Source organism: Stegodyphus dumicola, chromosome 10, assembly GCF_044657685.1.
Source record: "Stegodyphus dumicola isolate Sdum_Otavi_A_Nest chromosome 10, ASM4465768v1".
NCBI classification, from domain to species: domain Eukaryota; kingdom Metazoa; phylum Arthropoda; class Arachnida; order Araneae; family Eresidae; genus Stegodyphus; species Stegodyphus dumicola.
The window spans coordinates 151,515,455-151,531,315 of record NC_140777.1 but is presented as its reverse complement, the minus strand read 5'-3'; the positions used below and the strand labels follow the sequence as shown (position 1 = coordinate 151,531,315).

Here is a 15,861-nt window from a genome sequence, read left to right as displayed (position 1 = left end):
TTCTAAAAATAAATGCACAAGTGCAACTATTAATATTTTAACAAGATTCTTATTAAACATTGTTTCCTTCAGTTAACAAATAAATCCATATAAAGATTTTATTTTGTGATGAAAATAATCATGAAAAAATAAAATATGCAATGTTCACCATAATTTATCCAAATTTTGTGAAATATTTTGCATGCATTCTTATAAGACTTCTAGTCGTGATTCTTGGAGACTGCTTGTCTTGACTATCGGTAAGAGACTTTTGTTTTGACCAAAATGTTTTACCGTATTACATAGTGGGTTCGGTGACTAGCTGTTCGGCATGGAGGAAGGAGAACCCGGATCGCTTTATGCATTATTCGCGCAGTTTTATGCACTAAAAGAAGATTCTGATAAACTTCAAGAACTAGAGGAATCGACAGGTATTACAGAGGAACAGGAAAAATGTCTTTGCTCTATGCGAGCCGAATTAGAAGCGAAACATTATATGATATATCGCAAAGATGGTGTAGAAGTTCTAAATCAGGCATTTTCTAATACTAACAATAGGCAAAATTCACAAAAATTAGACAACGGTTGGCAGGATGCACTCGTTTCAAAACGCGGTAGGAAACGTAGCAGTTCGAACGAGGAAACGTACGCCCTGCTAAAATCTGCAAATCAATTCAGTTCCTTACAAGAGGTAAATTTAGATGGCAACAGAATGGAAGAGGACAATATCCTGGAAGAAGATAAGGTTACCCCTAACGCAAATCCCTTCATTCAACCCAGACAGTATGCTGGGAAAATTCCCCCGCTAGTTATCACTAAGACCATTAACTGGAAGGATTTTAGGAAAGAATTAAAAGATAACTTAAAAATTAAAAAATTTGAATGCTAAAAAGAAGGCGAAAATATGGTTCTTAAACTAAGCTCCGCCGACGATTATAAAAAGGTGCAGGATAAATTAGAAAAGGAGGAAATTCCGTATCACACCTTTTTGTTTTACTCAGATAAATGTAACAGATTGGTCATAAAAGGACTCACCACGGATTACCAGGGTGACGAAATTAAAGAAAAGTTAGAAGCTAAAAAAATACCGATAATTAAAGTCAAACCCATCACTAGAATGAGAGACGGTATTGCTACACAGCTGCAGGTTTTTTATGTTGAAACCCCCCGTAATGACGAGGGTAAGAAAATATGGCAAGTTAAATACTTATGTGATATGAAGGTTACTATAAAATCTTACAAAGGTAGGCCCGGACCAACGCAATGTTTTAATTGCCAAAGGTACGGGCATACCCAGAACGCATGTCACAACGAACCGCGATGTGTACGCTGTACTGAATCGCATAAATCTTTCGAATGCTCATATAAAAATAAAAAAGAACATGCAGCCCAGTGTGTCCTTTGTAACGGTTCGCACGCAGCGTGTAGTCTTGATTGCCCCAAGAGGCCTGGAAATATGGAACATTCTTCCAAACACTTTGAAAATAAGAAAATCATACCCAGCGCCATGACTGAAAAAGCGAAAAAGTATACTCCCTCTACTGAGAGCCAAAAAGGCTCCGACTCCAAAACGTACGCGGCCGCCGCCGCACCGATGATAACTAGAAATAAACCCAAACCAGGAGGAAAAACCTCTCAAAATAATGACGAAAACGATATTGAAGGTTTTAATATATTTATTAAAACTTTATACTCTCTGTACCTACAATTTAAAGAAGCAGATGACCAGATGAATAAGTTAAGTGTGGCTCTTGAAGCCATTAAGATGTTTGATGTGAACAATCGTGTATAATCACATCCAAAACAACTTAGCATGTAACAGTAGGCATATTAACTATGCAGAATTTATGTTCTTTCACTGTAATGGCATAAAAAATCAAGTAACTGAAATTAAAGACTACATTAACAGGCATAGCTTAGATATCGTTCTTTTTGAATGAGACGCATCTCAGGACGACTAACTCCCTAAAGATCGCAAACTTCGATGTGTTTAGAAGCGACCGAATACATAACCGTGGTGGAGGCACCGCCATAGCTGCCAAAAGGTACCTAAAATGCTGCAAATTCGCATTACCCATTTTTAACAGCATAGAAGCATGTGCGTGTATTCTGAATAGCAAAGGAGTAAAATATCTCATAGTTTCGATTTATAAGCCACCCGGAAACTCGCTCAATACACAGGGTTTAGATTATATTGCAAGGTTGGGCTATCCTACTATCATCGCAGGTGATATGAATTGTAAAAATACAAATTGGAACTGCAGGACAAACAACCAAGATGGAATTGTGTTATATAACTACATAATAAACAATAATGTACAAATTTTTGCTCCTACCGAGCACACGTATTGCCCTATGACTCGCAGCAACTCTGATATCTTAGATATTATGCTTACTTTTAATGTTTCGCAACAGCCTTATCTCAGTGTGGACAATGATCTATCCTCCGATCATTTACCTGTTCGTTTTACCCTCTAAGGGCTACGACATGGATTACCACCCATGAAGACTCGGACAAACTGGATTCAGTACCAGAATGAAATTAATAATAACATCACTCCTAACGCAAATCTTAACTCAAAAGAAGAGATAGACACTGCTATACAAAACTTAAATATTAAAATCCAGAGTGCCTTAAAAATGCGCAGTTTGTTAAAAATGAAGACATAACCCTCCCCTACAACATCAGATTAAAAATTCAAGAGAAAAACAGACTTCCGAAGATTGTTCAGAGAACTCAAAATCCGCAGGATAGAAGAAATTTTAATAAATGCAATAAAGAACTTAGGCTCATGATGATTAAGTATCGCTCAGAGGCAGGGGAAGATTTTGTAGACAGCCTATCCCACACAGATTCTACTGTTTGGAGAATTAGTAAAGCGCTCAGAAAGGAGGAGAACAACATTGGCCCATTAAACATAACAACCAAGCTTTTCATAAAGCTGAGGATATAGCGAACATCTTCGCTAGCGATTACGAAGACCAATTCACGTTAAATCAGTATCTCAACCCAAATGATGTTAACATCGAAAACCATGTAAAAGATTACATTGCTGCTAATAGTCGCAGCGTAGGAAATCTCATCACCCCCCGACAAGTAAAAGATTGTCTTGATACTTTGAACCCAAAGAAAGCGGCCGGTTATGACGGGATTGGTAACAAAGCCATCAAGAACCTGAACAGGAAAGGGATAATCCTCATTACAAAAATTTTTAACGCCTGCTTAAATTTGAACTATTTCCCTCGTATCTGGAAACACGCTACCATTATCGTCATAAGAAAACCAGGAAAAGACGGGTCAACTACGAGCGGTTATAGACCAATCAGCTTGCTCCCTACTCTTGCTAAATTATTTGAACGTATTATTGTAAATCGAGTTAATAACTTCATTGAAAGTCACAACTTGCTACAGAATTACCAGTTTGGCTTCAGACCAGGTCATTCTACAGTACACCAAATCATAAGAATTACAGAAATTATCGGACAACATTTAAATAAGAAAGAGACTGTTGCTGCCCTATTTTTGGACATCGAGAAGGCTTTTGACAAGGTTTGCCATGCTGGCCTCCTTGTCAAAATGATAAATTATGAATTTTCTCCGGACCTTATTACGACAATATTCAGCTACCTAGACAGCAGAACTTTTCAGGTTAAAATTAAAGATACTTTATCCAGCAAGAAAATTATTCAGGCCGGTCTTCCGCAAGGAAGTTTACTTTCGCCAATATTATTTTGTCTATACATCAACGATATGCCAAATATCCCAGATACTAATTTTGCTTTCTATGCGGATGACACCGCAATCATGTGCAGTTCTATTAGCCCCATCAAAGCAAGAGATAAGCTTCAAAAAGCCGTTAATATCCTCACCAAGTGGTTTTACGCTTGGGAGATCAAAACCAATGCAACTAAGTCTCAAGTCGTATTTTTTAGACACAACCTCAAAGAAGTAAACAACATAACACTAAATGGTGCCACAGTACCTACAGTTAAAAATATTAAATACTTGGATGTAATTCTTGACGATAAGCTTACATTCAGGCCGCATATTATGTATACTCGTGAAAACGCTCACAAAGCTTTTAAGTCTATTTATGCCTTAATAGGGAGACATTCAAAATTACAACTAAGTACTAAGAGAATTCTCTATCTTCAAGCAATAAGACCGATTTTATTGTACGCAGCACCAGCATGGGCCGCTACAGCCAGGTCAAATCGTCAGATTTTGCAAAGATTGCAAAATAAAATTCTTAGAACTATCACAGACTCACCGTGGTTTGTAAGAAACACTGCAATACATCGTGGAATGAAAATCAAACCATTAGATAGCGAGATCTTAATTGCCTCACATAATTTCTACACCAAATGTGATAATCACGAAAATGAAGCTGTACGTAACATAGGAGATTATGACTATACAGTCATTCAACGCTGCAAAAGGCCAAGAACGATACACCATAACGAGTTATGGTGATCGATGTACATAGTGAATTTAATGTTTTTTCTACTTTTCATTGTTTACTCGTATTTACATTTACTTAATTATTGCTTAATTATTGCAAAGCGATATGGACTTTGCGCACCCGGAGGCAGGACTTTGATTTGTCTTATGTGTATAAAACTTCAACGTTTGGTCAGTGCAACTATGCTCCGCCCATTACTGTTATATGCCTCAACTATTATGCACACGCTATTCTGTTGCTCCAAGACACGGAGGAAGGAGGACACTCAGCCGTAGTAGTTATGAGGAGAAAGCTATGCCAAAGATTTTATGCTACAGATGTGTTAAATTTCTTTTACGATGTGAAAGTTATGCTTCAGATGTTAAATCGCTATTTTACCAAAGTTATGCCACTGTTACATACTGCCACACTGGATGTCATTCAACACTTCAAGTGTACAGGTTTATTCCAATACTTGGAATTTTTTTTTTCACTTTTAGGATTCCTATTAAGAACAGTTACAGATAGGTAAAGACTTCAGGGTCGTATACCTATTGAATAAGCGAGGACCTAAGACCTAAGAGACTTCTAGTTTTTCGAATATATATTTTCTGCAACTCTTTTTGATACTATGTTTACATAATGTTATTAACGTAATTTATTTTGAAATTTTCTAAGCTTATTTCACATTAAATTATTCGTTCATAAATTTATTAATAGCTATGAATTTATGATGTCATTTTGCGTAAAAATTTAACGAATGAGAAACTAATCGCGATTACAGTGATTTGTGTATCACTGTAATCAATCAATCAATGTGTATAATTTAAGGTTTTATTATTAATAATTAAGAAAATGGAGTCATATGGAATTCTGATATCGCTTTCTGCAAGCAGATGCTTTCTATGGCAAATTTGAGAATACTTAAAATTATGCACTGAGTGAGGGTTTATTTTTTTGTTAAATTCTTCATTCAAATTACCGCAATCTTTTGAGATTCAGATTTATTACCTATGTAATTTTAGTTGCTGGCCATCAAGTGAAAAAGGTTTCATATGGAGTGTCATAGGACCGATTGGAATAATTATCACGGTATCATTTTCTGTTTTATTTTGCTCATAATTAAGTGCTGAAATACAAAAATTATAACGTAGACTAATTAAAGAAATTTTCAGGTGAATTTTATTATCTTCATTCTGGCTTTACACGCGGCTGCCAAGGTTGACAGAATAAACTCCACAAACAATACTTGTAGGGAAAAGAGAAAGTGTGTAGTGTGAGTAAGCAGTTTAAAGTCTAATTCATAATATATTTATAAGTAATTTAGATATCCTTTTACTATATTTTTCATGTAAACAAATGTTTATTTTTGTGCTCGATTTTTTTCCATAAAGTGCATAAATATATCTGCTATCATAAAAAGAAAATTTGTCAGTAAGTATACGAGTACATTGTAGTCTGGAAAGATGGTGGCAGCTTGAGCCACCAAATTTTGAACATGCATTCGAACATGTGCACCTTTAAAATCGAATGTTGACTTTTGAAACTGTTTTCTTATTTATTTTACCTTTTGTGCAACTTTAAGGAATATTTGGCATTTTTTCTCTCACAGAGACAGTATTTTGTCAGTCACACAATTTCAAATTCTATAACATCGTAAATAACATACACTTTTGGCTTTCAAACAGAAAATGTTCCGTTTCTATAATTTAAAAACTGAGATATTTTTAAATAGTTTTTAGAAAAAGGAAACATGGTGTGGAAAAACTGCTCAAATTTTTTATCTTTAAACTGTTAATTACAAAAAATCTATGTGCTGCAGAAGAAATGGATATATTTTCTTTCAAACATTTCCTTTTCTAATAAACTTTGTTTTACTCCTGCACTTTCAAAATTTAATTTCATAGTTTCTTTTTAAAGTCAATTGATATCTCTTTTAATAAATTATTCGTTTTGGTAGAATTCCAAACTTGCTTGAAGGAGCATCTGTATGTGACATTCAGAGCAAGATTTAGACTTGATAAGGCCTTAAGCTATTTGAGATATGGAGCCCTTTATAAGTCTGTTATAATATATTTTAATACTATTTATACTATATTTTAATTTGGGGGAGGCCTAAGCTATAGCTTGTGTAGCATATACGTAAACATTCCACTGTATTCTGTGTTTCTGAATATACATATTGATTAAACTATTGTGTTTGCTAAGACGGAGGATGGCAGCGCAAGTGGTTAATATAAAAGCAACTAAGCCTTTCCATTTCGACGGTCATAAAAAGTGAAAAGATTGACATCGTAAAGGAAAATCACTTAGAAAAATATAGATCTTTGCAGGACAGTCCCGTGATGATCTGTCATTATACATATGCATAATGTACAACACTCTGCTATCTCGGCGTAGCACTGTATTTAGCTACTATCAATATAACACTCCGCTCGTTCCTTCTTTAATAGTTGGCTACAATACTGAAAAAATTCGAACCCCTCTTAAATTGGCCGAGAAGCGCACCATATGAGAGGACGCTCGAGGGCGGGAGAGACGATGCATAAAGATTCTGAGGACGGTAGAGGGAGCCATAACCTCAGATAAGAAATAAGAAAAAAGAAATATTGAAACAGTACAAGCCGCGCACGGTGTAAGATCCAGTTGTGGCAGGTGTCGCGTCTTGTACACAGTCAATGACAGTCAGATTGCCTTTTTAAGTTATTTGCAACACACAACAAAGTAGGGCAAGATCGCTGATTACGAAATCAGACACTGAACACTCGATCTCTCCCGCCGAGAGCCAGTCTCCAACTGCTAACTCCTTTTCTCCACCTAGAGAGCGCTACTTACTTTTAGGATTAGAGTTTTTGGAGGACCAGGCACTATACACGAGTCTCTTATCTCGGGAGGATCCTCACTAATTCTCTCACTTGGACCCCACACGTGCAGTCTATTCTCCAGAAGTTTCGAGTTCATAAAGCTAAACTATACCCCTTAATTGCTCGAAACAGCATCCTATCTATTGACAACAAATTACTCTTTTTTAAGTCCATGTTGAGGCCCGTGTTATATTATGCCTGTCAAGTTTGGGCGTATTCTTGTAAATCTGATAGAAAAAAACTTCATACTGCACAAAACTGTGTTCTCAGGCAAATCTCCAAAGCACCCTGGTACGTTCGTAATAATATCATTCATGAAGAATTTGGCATTGTCCAAATAATTTATTACCATCTTGCAGTTAAATTTCATGCAAAAATGAGAACACTTAGTCATCCTGATCTCCGCATCTATAACTATAACTAACTGGATGAGCAGTAAAAAAAAAAAAAAAAGGCGGCCCATGACCATACTTAACCCCAAGGTGACAAAGGAATAATTAGTACTGAATGTCATTTTATTTATAATTTCACTTTCCTTGATTTGTATTTTTAATATATTATTATTGTATGTGTTCTGTTTAAATTGTTTAAAATTTACTGCTATGACCGTCTGCATTGTGCACTTGAATTGCGTACTTTTTGTTCCCAGCTCGATCAGCTTTCTGAAAAATCCCCAACAACTTAATTAACATTCATAATCTATTAAAAAAATCAATAATGCAAATTTCTTACCCTATTTCTTAACATATTATTAAGTATATTACTACGAAATTTTTAATAGTTCGATTCGGGGTAGGGCATCCGGGTATCTTAAACACCGTTAAACGTCAGCACTACACACGGTGCCTATGGATGTCCTTACGCGGCTTCTATTTTCTCTACTGCTTATCGTATACATACACCTCTAATTATAAAAATGTTTTAAATAACGCAAGGACTTATAGTTTCGTACTTTTAAAATAAATAAATAATTAAATGAAAATAATTTTGCATAAAATAAGCAATCTAACTTTTTATACCGTCTACTGGTCCCTATACTTAAGTAAATTTTGCACTCATTCTAATTAGTAGAAAGCAAGATGCTTGACTATCATAGAATAAAAATTGACCTAAATATTTGGTGTTAAAGTCGCAGATAACATTAAGGGCCACACAAATTCAACAGCGAAATGTTTGCATGCTTACGTAACCAAAAATGAAATATCATTTAACAGAGAGGTTTCAGACGTTAAGATATTAAGTGACGAGCATTTCTATGCAAATTATTGTAAAAAGTATTGATTTATGTATATATATACAAAACAAGCATTGATGTGTGTGTATGCTTATCAACACAATATATATATATATGTGTGTGTGTGTGTATATATATATATATATATATATATTACCTCAAAATTAACTATTCTAGATTTGGTGCTCTCTTCCTAAATTCATCTGTATAAGCTGTGTTTATATATCAGACTTAGTATAAAAACGCTTGGCATAATAACTACGTCATTCCTTTTCTTAGCTTCCGCCTTGCAAACATTTCTGTGCTGCTAAGCCCTCCTTTGTTCTTATTCTAAGATGATATAACGTGCATGTAAAAATTTGGAAATGCTTATGATCTAGAAATATCTTATGTACTAAGAAATGATTTCATGCGTGCAAAAATGAATTAGTAATTCATAAAAAATTCAATTTTGTTATCTTCATCGGTATGCCTTAACCATCAGCCATGACGGATATCGAAAGCTGTTAAAGTATCGGATTCTTCCTACGCATTAAATCATCAGATATATATTTTTGAATGGAGATCTTAGTCATAGAACCTTATATAGATTTCCCGTTCTAGAAAACAATGGCAGACTTCTGTATTGGCAAGCCAACACGTAATATTATTTGCATTAATTAAAAATGAAAAATATTTGTATTTTAAGGAATATTTCATACGATTATTAGATTATGATTTTAAAGAAATAAAACTTCATGAAAATATTAATAATGTATGTTTAAAATTTAAAATCTTAGAAATTACTTTTATGAAAATTGTTTCGGCGTACCAAATAGAATAAAATTATAAATTAAAAAGGCCCTGATAAATTTAAAAAAAAAGCACTACTGAATGTCATTTAAAGGGAAAACCAACCAACGTCCAATTTTTCAAACTTATTTACTAATCGACAACTTAATACAAATTGAATATGACATCAAAAAGCTCACATTTTTAACTTAAATACCTCGGTAAATTTTAGCCGCAGGAATTTTTTTTTTTTTTTTTTCATAACAAGCATAAAATTTTTCAAAGTATAAATATAGATACCGAAGAAATCTATAAAGAAGTTAATTTTTGTAATTTTTCTAAAACTGATTTCTTTAAATTTAGAAATGCCAAAATAGGGATTTTTAGGTCATTTAAAACAGGTTAACTGGTTTTAGATATTTGTAACTGGAAGTATATTTCTACAACAAGCGGTTAAGAAAATAAAAGCCGGGTAAGAATATTTATAGACTTGGTGTATAATGTGTATTATAGATTTGGTGTATAATGTGTATTATAGGTGTATTATAGACTTGGTGTATAAATCCACTTCGGTAATAAGATTTTGTTTGAAAACCGTGCTCCAACGTTTGTTGAATTTATATAATTTATTTAAATCAATGCAAAATTTTGAGCCTTACATAATTTTTATTAAAAAAAAAAAAGGACCGAGAAATATAAGAGTAATTTTCTTTGGGTGCTATATTTTATCAAAATTTAGATCTTAGAATACAGAATCTTTGCAATTTACATTTAGTTTACATGTGACTGGAAGGGATATATACACAATTTTTTAAAATTTCTGCTTTACGCTTTTGATTTCAACCATAACAATTTATGGTAATTTTTAGGAAAAGAACAAATTTATACGTGGTTTATTTATTTATCGCGTACATCAAATATCGAAAAGTAATTTTTATGGCATTATCAAAGGAAAGCTAAAAGTAGCTTAAAATGGTAATAATTAATTATCTTCTTGATCTTCATTGCTTGAAATTAGTGTACTTTTGAAAACTTATACTTTCCTAAAATATCTTTCAGCAATTTTCCGTGAAACAACATCCTCCTTAAAAGGTTTTGAGGAATTTTCAGAGAGAATATTTTGACAGGTGTAATAATCTTATTCTCTCAAACCAAAAAATAATGTGAGCAATCTAAAACCTAAATATAATTCAAAAAGGAATGCTAGTTTGGGAGCTAACGATACCTCAAAAATTAGAAATCTGAATGTAAAAATGCCCGTAAAATTCATTTTCGTTCTAACATTTATACAGCACACATATATTATACATAATTTATTTTCATAAACTGCAGGAAAAGATTGAAAGGTATGACTTCTTTGATGTGTCTCCTCGGATTTACGTGGGCCTTCGGATTTTTCTATGTTCCCAAGAACCCGGCTATTTCGGCGTACCTCTTCGTGATTCTGAATGGCTTACAGGTACAAGTAGCATTTACATAAATAAAGCATAGCTTGATCATTAAATTAGTAATGTAACTCTGTATACCTCTGTATCAATTAATAATGTAATTTTCTGTCTTTTTTTAATTCGTAGAATCTAGTACAAAGATTTTACACGATGATTACGGGCCTATATTTCCTTGCATTTTATATTTCAAAAAAACCTGATGTAGACACAACATCACTTCCTTGTACGGCCTATTAAATTATACACATTTTTGCTGTAATTCGTTTAAACTTATTTCCTTGAACTTCATTGGAGATATAATTCTCATTCAAATATTCCAATTCTCACTCCGCGCAAGGCAAAAATACATAAAAACTCAAAATATCATTAAAAATTGTTAAGTACAGAAAAACATAAAACACCAAATACAGTTTTAAAAACAGTTTAAATTTTTTTTTGACAATTAAAATCAGAATTTGTAACGCAAAAACAAGCAATTCGGCCAGCGGGCAAGAAGACAGATTTTTTAGTGTACGCTTACTTTTGGTCCCGCTCGGCAACAAGACACTGAAATTGCTGCAAAAACTGACTTAATTCACTATTCTACTAAGAGTTTCAAATGTAAAGAAATGACGGCATGGTTAGGGTTAGAAACATTCAAACTGATAATTCTACAACTATTTCATGCAGATAACATAAGAACAACATAATTCAATCAATTTAAAGCAAGGAAAAACAAAAAACAAAAAACAAAACAAAAAAAAAAAAAAAAAAAAAAAAAAAAAAAACCCACCATTTTATTGCACCATTCGAAAAGATCTTGCATTACTGCTATTATTAAAATGGGAAACCTCAGTACTACTCGACAACTAGTAAGAATTGTAGAATTTGTGGAATCTGCATTCCATAACAAGCAAAGTGTTGCGCTGCTTATGCTGGACGTGGCAAAAGCCTTTGACCGCGTCTGGCATGAGGGCCTCGTCTTCAAGCTTATCAACTTGGGACTTCCCAGAGAACTCATTCTTCTGATCTTCTCCTTTTTGCAGAACCGCACTTTCTTCGTCGCTCAAGGAAATGAAAAATCCAATTCAAAACCTATAAGATCCAGCGTCCCACAAGGAAGTATTCTCGGTCCAGTGCTATATCTTTTCTATATATCAGATTTTCCTCGCCCTGGTTTGGACAATTACTCTCTGTTAGCATGTTATGCCGAGGATACGGCGATTGCAATTAAATCCATCCAATCTAATCATGCAATAGACAAAATGCAAAATTACCTCTATGCCGTAGAAGACTGGTGCACAAATTGGCGCGTAAAAATCAATGCTAACAAGTCACAACTTTTAATTCTCAGCAAAACTGAGAAAAGCATTGCTTTTAAAGATCTCTACCATTTTCAGGAAGCTGTTCCTCTGGTCACAAAGGCCAAATATTTAGGAATTATTTTGAACCAAAGGTCACTTGGTCTAACCACATTAATAGTGTTAAGAACAAAGCCATGGGCATAATATGCAGATTTCTCCCGGTCATTGGAAAATATTCAAATCTTAGCTTGCGTACCAAAAAACATATTTATACTACTTGCTTTCGACCGATACTTTGTTATGCTGCTCCTGCTTGGAACACGGTCACTCAAACTCAATTGCATTCAAACTCAACTCAACTGCAAGTAGTGCAAAACAAATTTCTGCGCATTATTACTGATTCACACTATCTTATTCGCAATGAAACTTTACACAGAGTCTTAAAACTTGAGACGATTCCAGATTACATCAGAAGATCTAATGAAAAATTTTTCAACAAAGCTGTGCAATGTGACTTTGTTAATTAATCCCAAGTCTTTAATTATAAAATTATCTTCGAAGATAGAAGCCTCAAACCACTTGCAGCTCACATCTTCATGGGAGGAGACGACAACTTTTTCACTTAGCTCCTCAATTGGTAGCTGTTTATACTTCCAATTCTTTATATCAAATTTTGATTTAAAAAGTTACCTTACATTCAAAAACTATTTTTGATTGATGTTAGTCAGATCAATTACCTGCTATATAAAGCCTAAGAAGAATTTGTTAAGGTATCGTGCAACATAAATTTAAACTTGATTTTGTATAAAAAATTCTTCACTGAAATATAGGTCGGAGCTAGAACAGAATTTCCTTCAGTTTTTTAAATGACATTAAATATTCTTCTGAGATTCAGTGCCGTGAGACGATTTTCTCAATCTAAATGGTATATCGTTCAACACTTAAAATATTGAGATGCATCACGTTCAGCAGTATCAAATATTGAGCAAGATTTAATTTGTTACACCGCAAAAAACAAGAACATCCGTCTCGTTAAAACATTTTCTTTCATTAATTTTTAAATACTTGAAACAAATCATAAATAAATAAATAAATAAATAAAATAAAAAATAAAATAACAAATAAAAATAAAAAATCTGAAAGGTTCCAGATTTTAAATTATGTCTAAAGGGGCGTTAAATATTCTTCGCACTTAAACCACAAAATTCAGTTCAAGAACAATATCGCAAAATAGTTTTTAAATTGGAACATATCTTTAGAATTTCCGATACAGAGTCTCGCGCGCTGGAGATAAAAATGTTTTTTCTGTGCAATGTTGCCAATGCTCCCTTTGAAATCCTTGAGTTTGTTAATCAAAAATTCGTTAAAGTTTTACAAAATATGAAATCGATAATAAAACAAATTCCAAATTTCAAATTTGGGCTTCCACATGCCCATATTCTCCATAGGATTACGTCATTCAAAATTCGATGACTATATGTACCGTTGTTTTATCACAATGCGAGAAATATACATACATTTACGCAGAGTTTTCATTATTTAATTTCTTCAAATATAATGCAGGACTCAAGCATTTGATGGCAACAGTTTGAAAAGTGAAACGGACATTTATAGGGAACCAACGCAAAATCGCAAAACGAAAACAATAGTCCTTCAGGAAGAACAAACTAAGCCCCTTTGAACAAAAATAATTTATGAGAAAATACTAATTTTCATATCCTAATTTTATATTAGTATCCTGAGTTGCGAAAAAAAATCTCGATGATAAAAAGGAGTCATGAATGAAACATTTTTAAGAAGCAATGGTCCAGAACTGAAAGAGTTTCTTTTCATTTTTGGATTTAACGAAATTTCTACCATGTTAAATGTACTATCATTTAACATACATAAAAATGGGCCACATAAATCAGAGATTATTAATTTTAAGCCGATACCATGAAACATATATCAGATATATATATATTTCTCTATTTTACAGCACAACAGGCTCATAATGCCATTTATTATAACTGAGAAGAAGTTGTGGCTGAAGAGAACACGGCTCATACTGCCTTCTTCTCTTCAGCCTTTTATTTTTTGAACAGTTTATTTGTAAATATGTTCTCCATTTTAACGCTCTTTTCGCTATGTTGATTAGTAATGCTGCAATTATTTCTGAAATATCAGCCTGGGTTGTCAGTGTTCCTAGGTATATTAATATATACTTGAGATTTCAGGTAGCTTCAGCGATAGTTGTTTCATACTGAGGATTATGAAAATTATGAGGCCGGATATGGAACACCTTCTTTAAAAATCACACAAATGGGAAATATTTGCTGAAGCACTGCCATGGATTCTCAAAAACTACACTACATTGTCCCATCTTGGTGAAACCATAGCCTCTCGAAATCTTGAGTATTACGAAAATACATTTATGAAAGAAAAAAAAATTATACTCAGTGCAGAACATTTTTAAAAAGTGTTGTTCCAAACATGTGAAGTTAAGAGGAATGGCTGCATTAAAAAAACGTCATTATATTGTTTTAAAAAACAAATAAATATTTCAGTTAATTTCGTCAGTTAAAATCGTCAGATACTGTGGCTCAACTTACAGATATGATTTAAGGCGCATATTAAAAGTATCATATCCTGACATTTGTTTTTTTAATTATAAATGTTTAATTATCTGGCCAATTATCATTCATACAGCCGCTTTCTTTCCATGGTTGTAAAAAAACCAGCTACCGTAGCCTTCAGTCCAGGTCTGAATCCCGGAGAAGGCACGGATATTTGTAATTATATAATGTATATTTGTTGCACATTGTCGAACCAAACAACTTCTAGAGAGAACGGTAGAAGAGGAAGAGGATTTGATTCAACCTCTGGGGTTCGTTCACCAGAAATTGAGTCGGATCTGAGAAAAATCACATTTTTACTTATAAAGTGTCCAAAGCCTTGGAGAGTACCATGTGAAATCCTTTCCTGCTTCGCCACAATGAATCTGTGGACCTGATGTAGATTATATTTCACGAGGATTAATCAAAAAGACATTGCCATGTATATATATTTAGTAATGCATGTATCACTAATGTTCAGTTATGATTATTTTGTCATGATTAATGTTCGTTTTCTGCAAAGTAATTCATTTATAGACTCTTGGTTTATTTTATTACTTTCAGGGCGTTTTCCTATTCGTGACGCAAATGATTTTCAATGACCATGTCCGGCACAAACTTTTGTTCGCCTACAAAGAGAAAGTGGCTAAAATTTCAACTGCAGTGAGTATCTGAATAATTTAACGTGAAAGAAATCATCCTCTGTCATCGACATGCAGGGTGGCGCACGAAACGTCATAGCACTCAATCACCCCATAAAAATTTTAATATTGCTTATTGAATGTTAAAAACGCGTATTTGGGTGCGTATTCATGGACGATTCAGTAGATATCGGAAGTCGGTATCGGACTCTAATTTGTACTGAAGCAGCAGTTTGAAGAATGAAGAATGGCGGTCAGTTGTATCAAGAACAGAAACTGAAAGTTGTAATAATTTTGAAGAAACGAAACGTTTAGTGACGGCACAAAGACGTTTTCGTGCACAGTTTGGTACTAGATGGTCTTTTTCCAAAAAAACCAATCACAGATTGTGTCAGTAACTGGAAACCGCTGATTTTGTGTTGGAGAAGAAATCCAAGGTACCAATCAAATGTGTGCAGAATTGAGAATGGCAACAAGACTCACTTTGTATTATCAGTGGTTCATGCAAGAGGGAACTTGCCTACACATTCCAAATGTTGTTCTTGATTTCCTGTATAAAATGTTAAACGAACGTGTAATGTCACATCAGTTTCCTGAACGTTACG

General features: G+C 33.7%; 1 protein-coding gene across 10 annotated transcripts in view; it reads left to right on the top strand.

Annotated features, from left to right (window-relative positions):
- Nucleotides 1-15,861, top strand: part of LOC118204438 (latrophilin-like protein LAT-2) — a 134,149-nt gene that overhangs the window by 112,036 nt on the left and 6,252 nt on the right. The window contains exons 10-13 of one of the 10 annotated variants that reach the window (XM_085825705.1): nt 5,447-5,513; nt 5,597-5,697; nt 10,623-10,749; nt 15,180-15,278. The exons of 1 other annotated variant lie outside the window; for it this stretch is intronic. In XM_085825705.1, coding sequence (XP_085681831.1) covers nt 5,447-5,513; nt 5,597-5,697; nt 10,623-10,749; nt 15,180-15,278 — 394 coding nt within the window. Of the gene's footprint in view, nt 1-5,446; nt 5,514-5,596; nt 5,699-10,622; nt 10,750-15,179; nt 15,279-15,861 lie in introns of those variants that run through there. 8 more of the 10 variants (XR_015043578.1, XM_085825706.1, XR_015043580.1 and 5 more) reach the window with 8 other exon arrangements.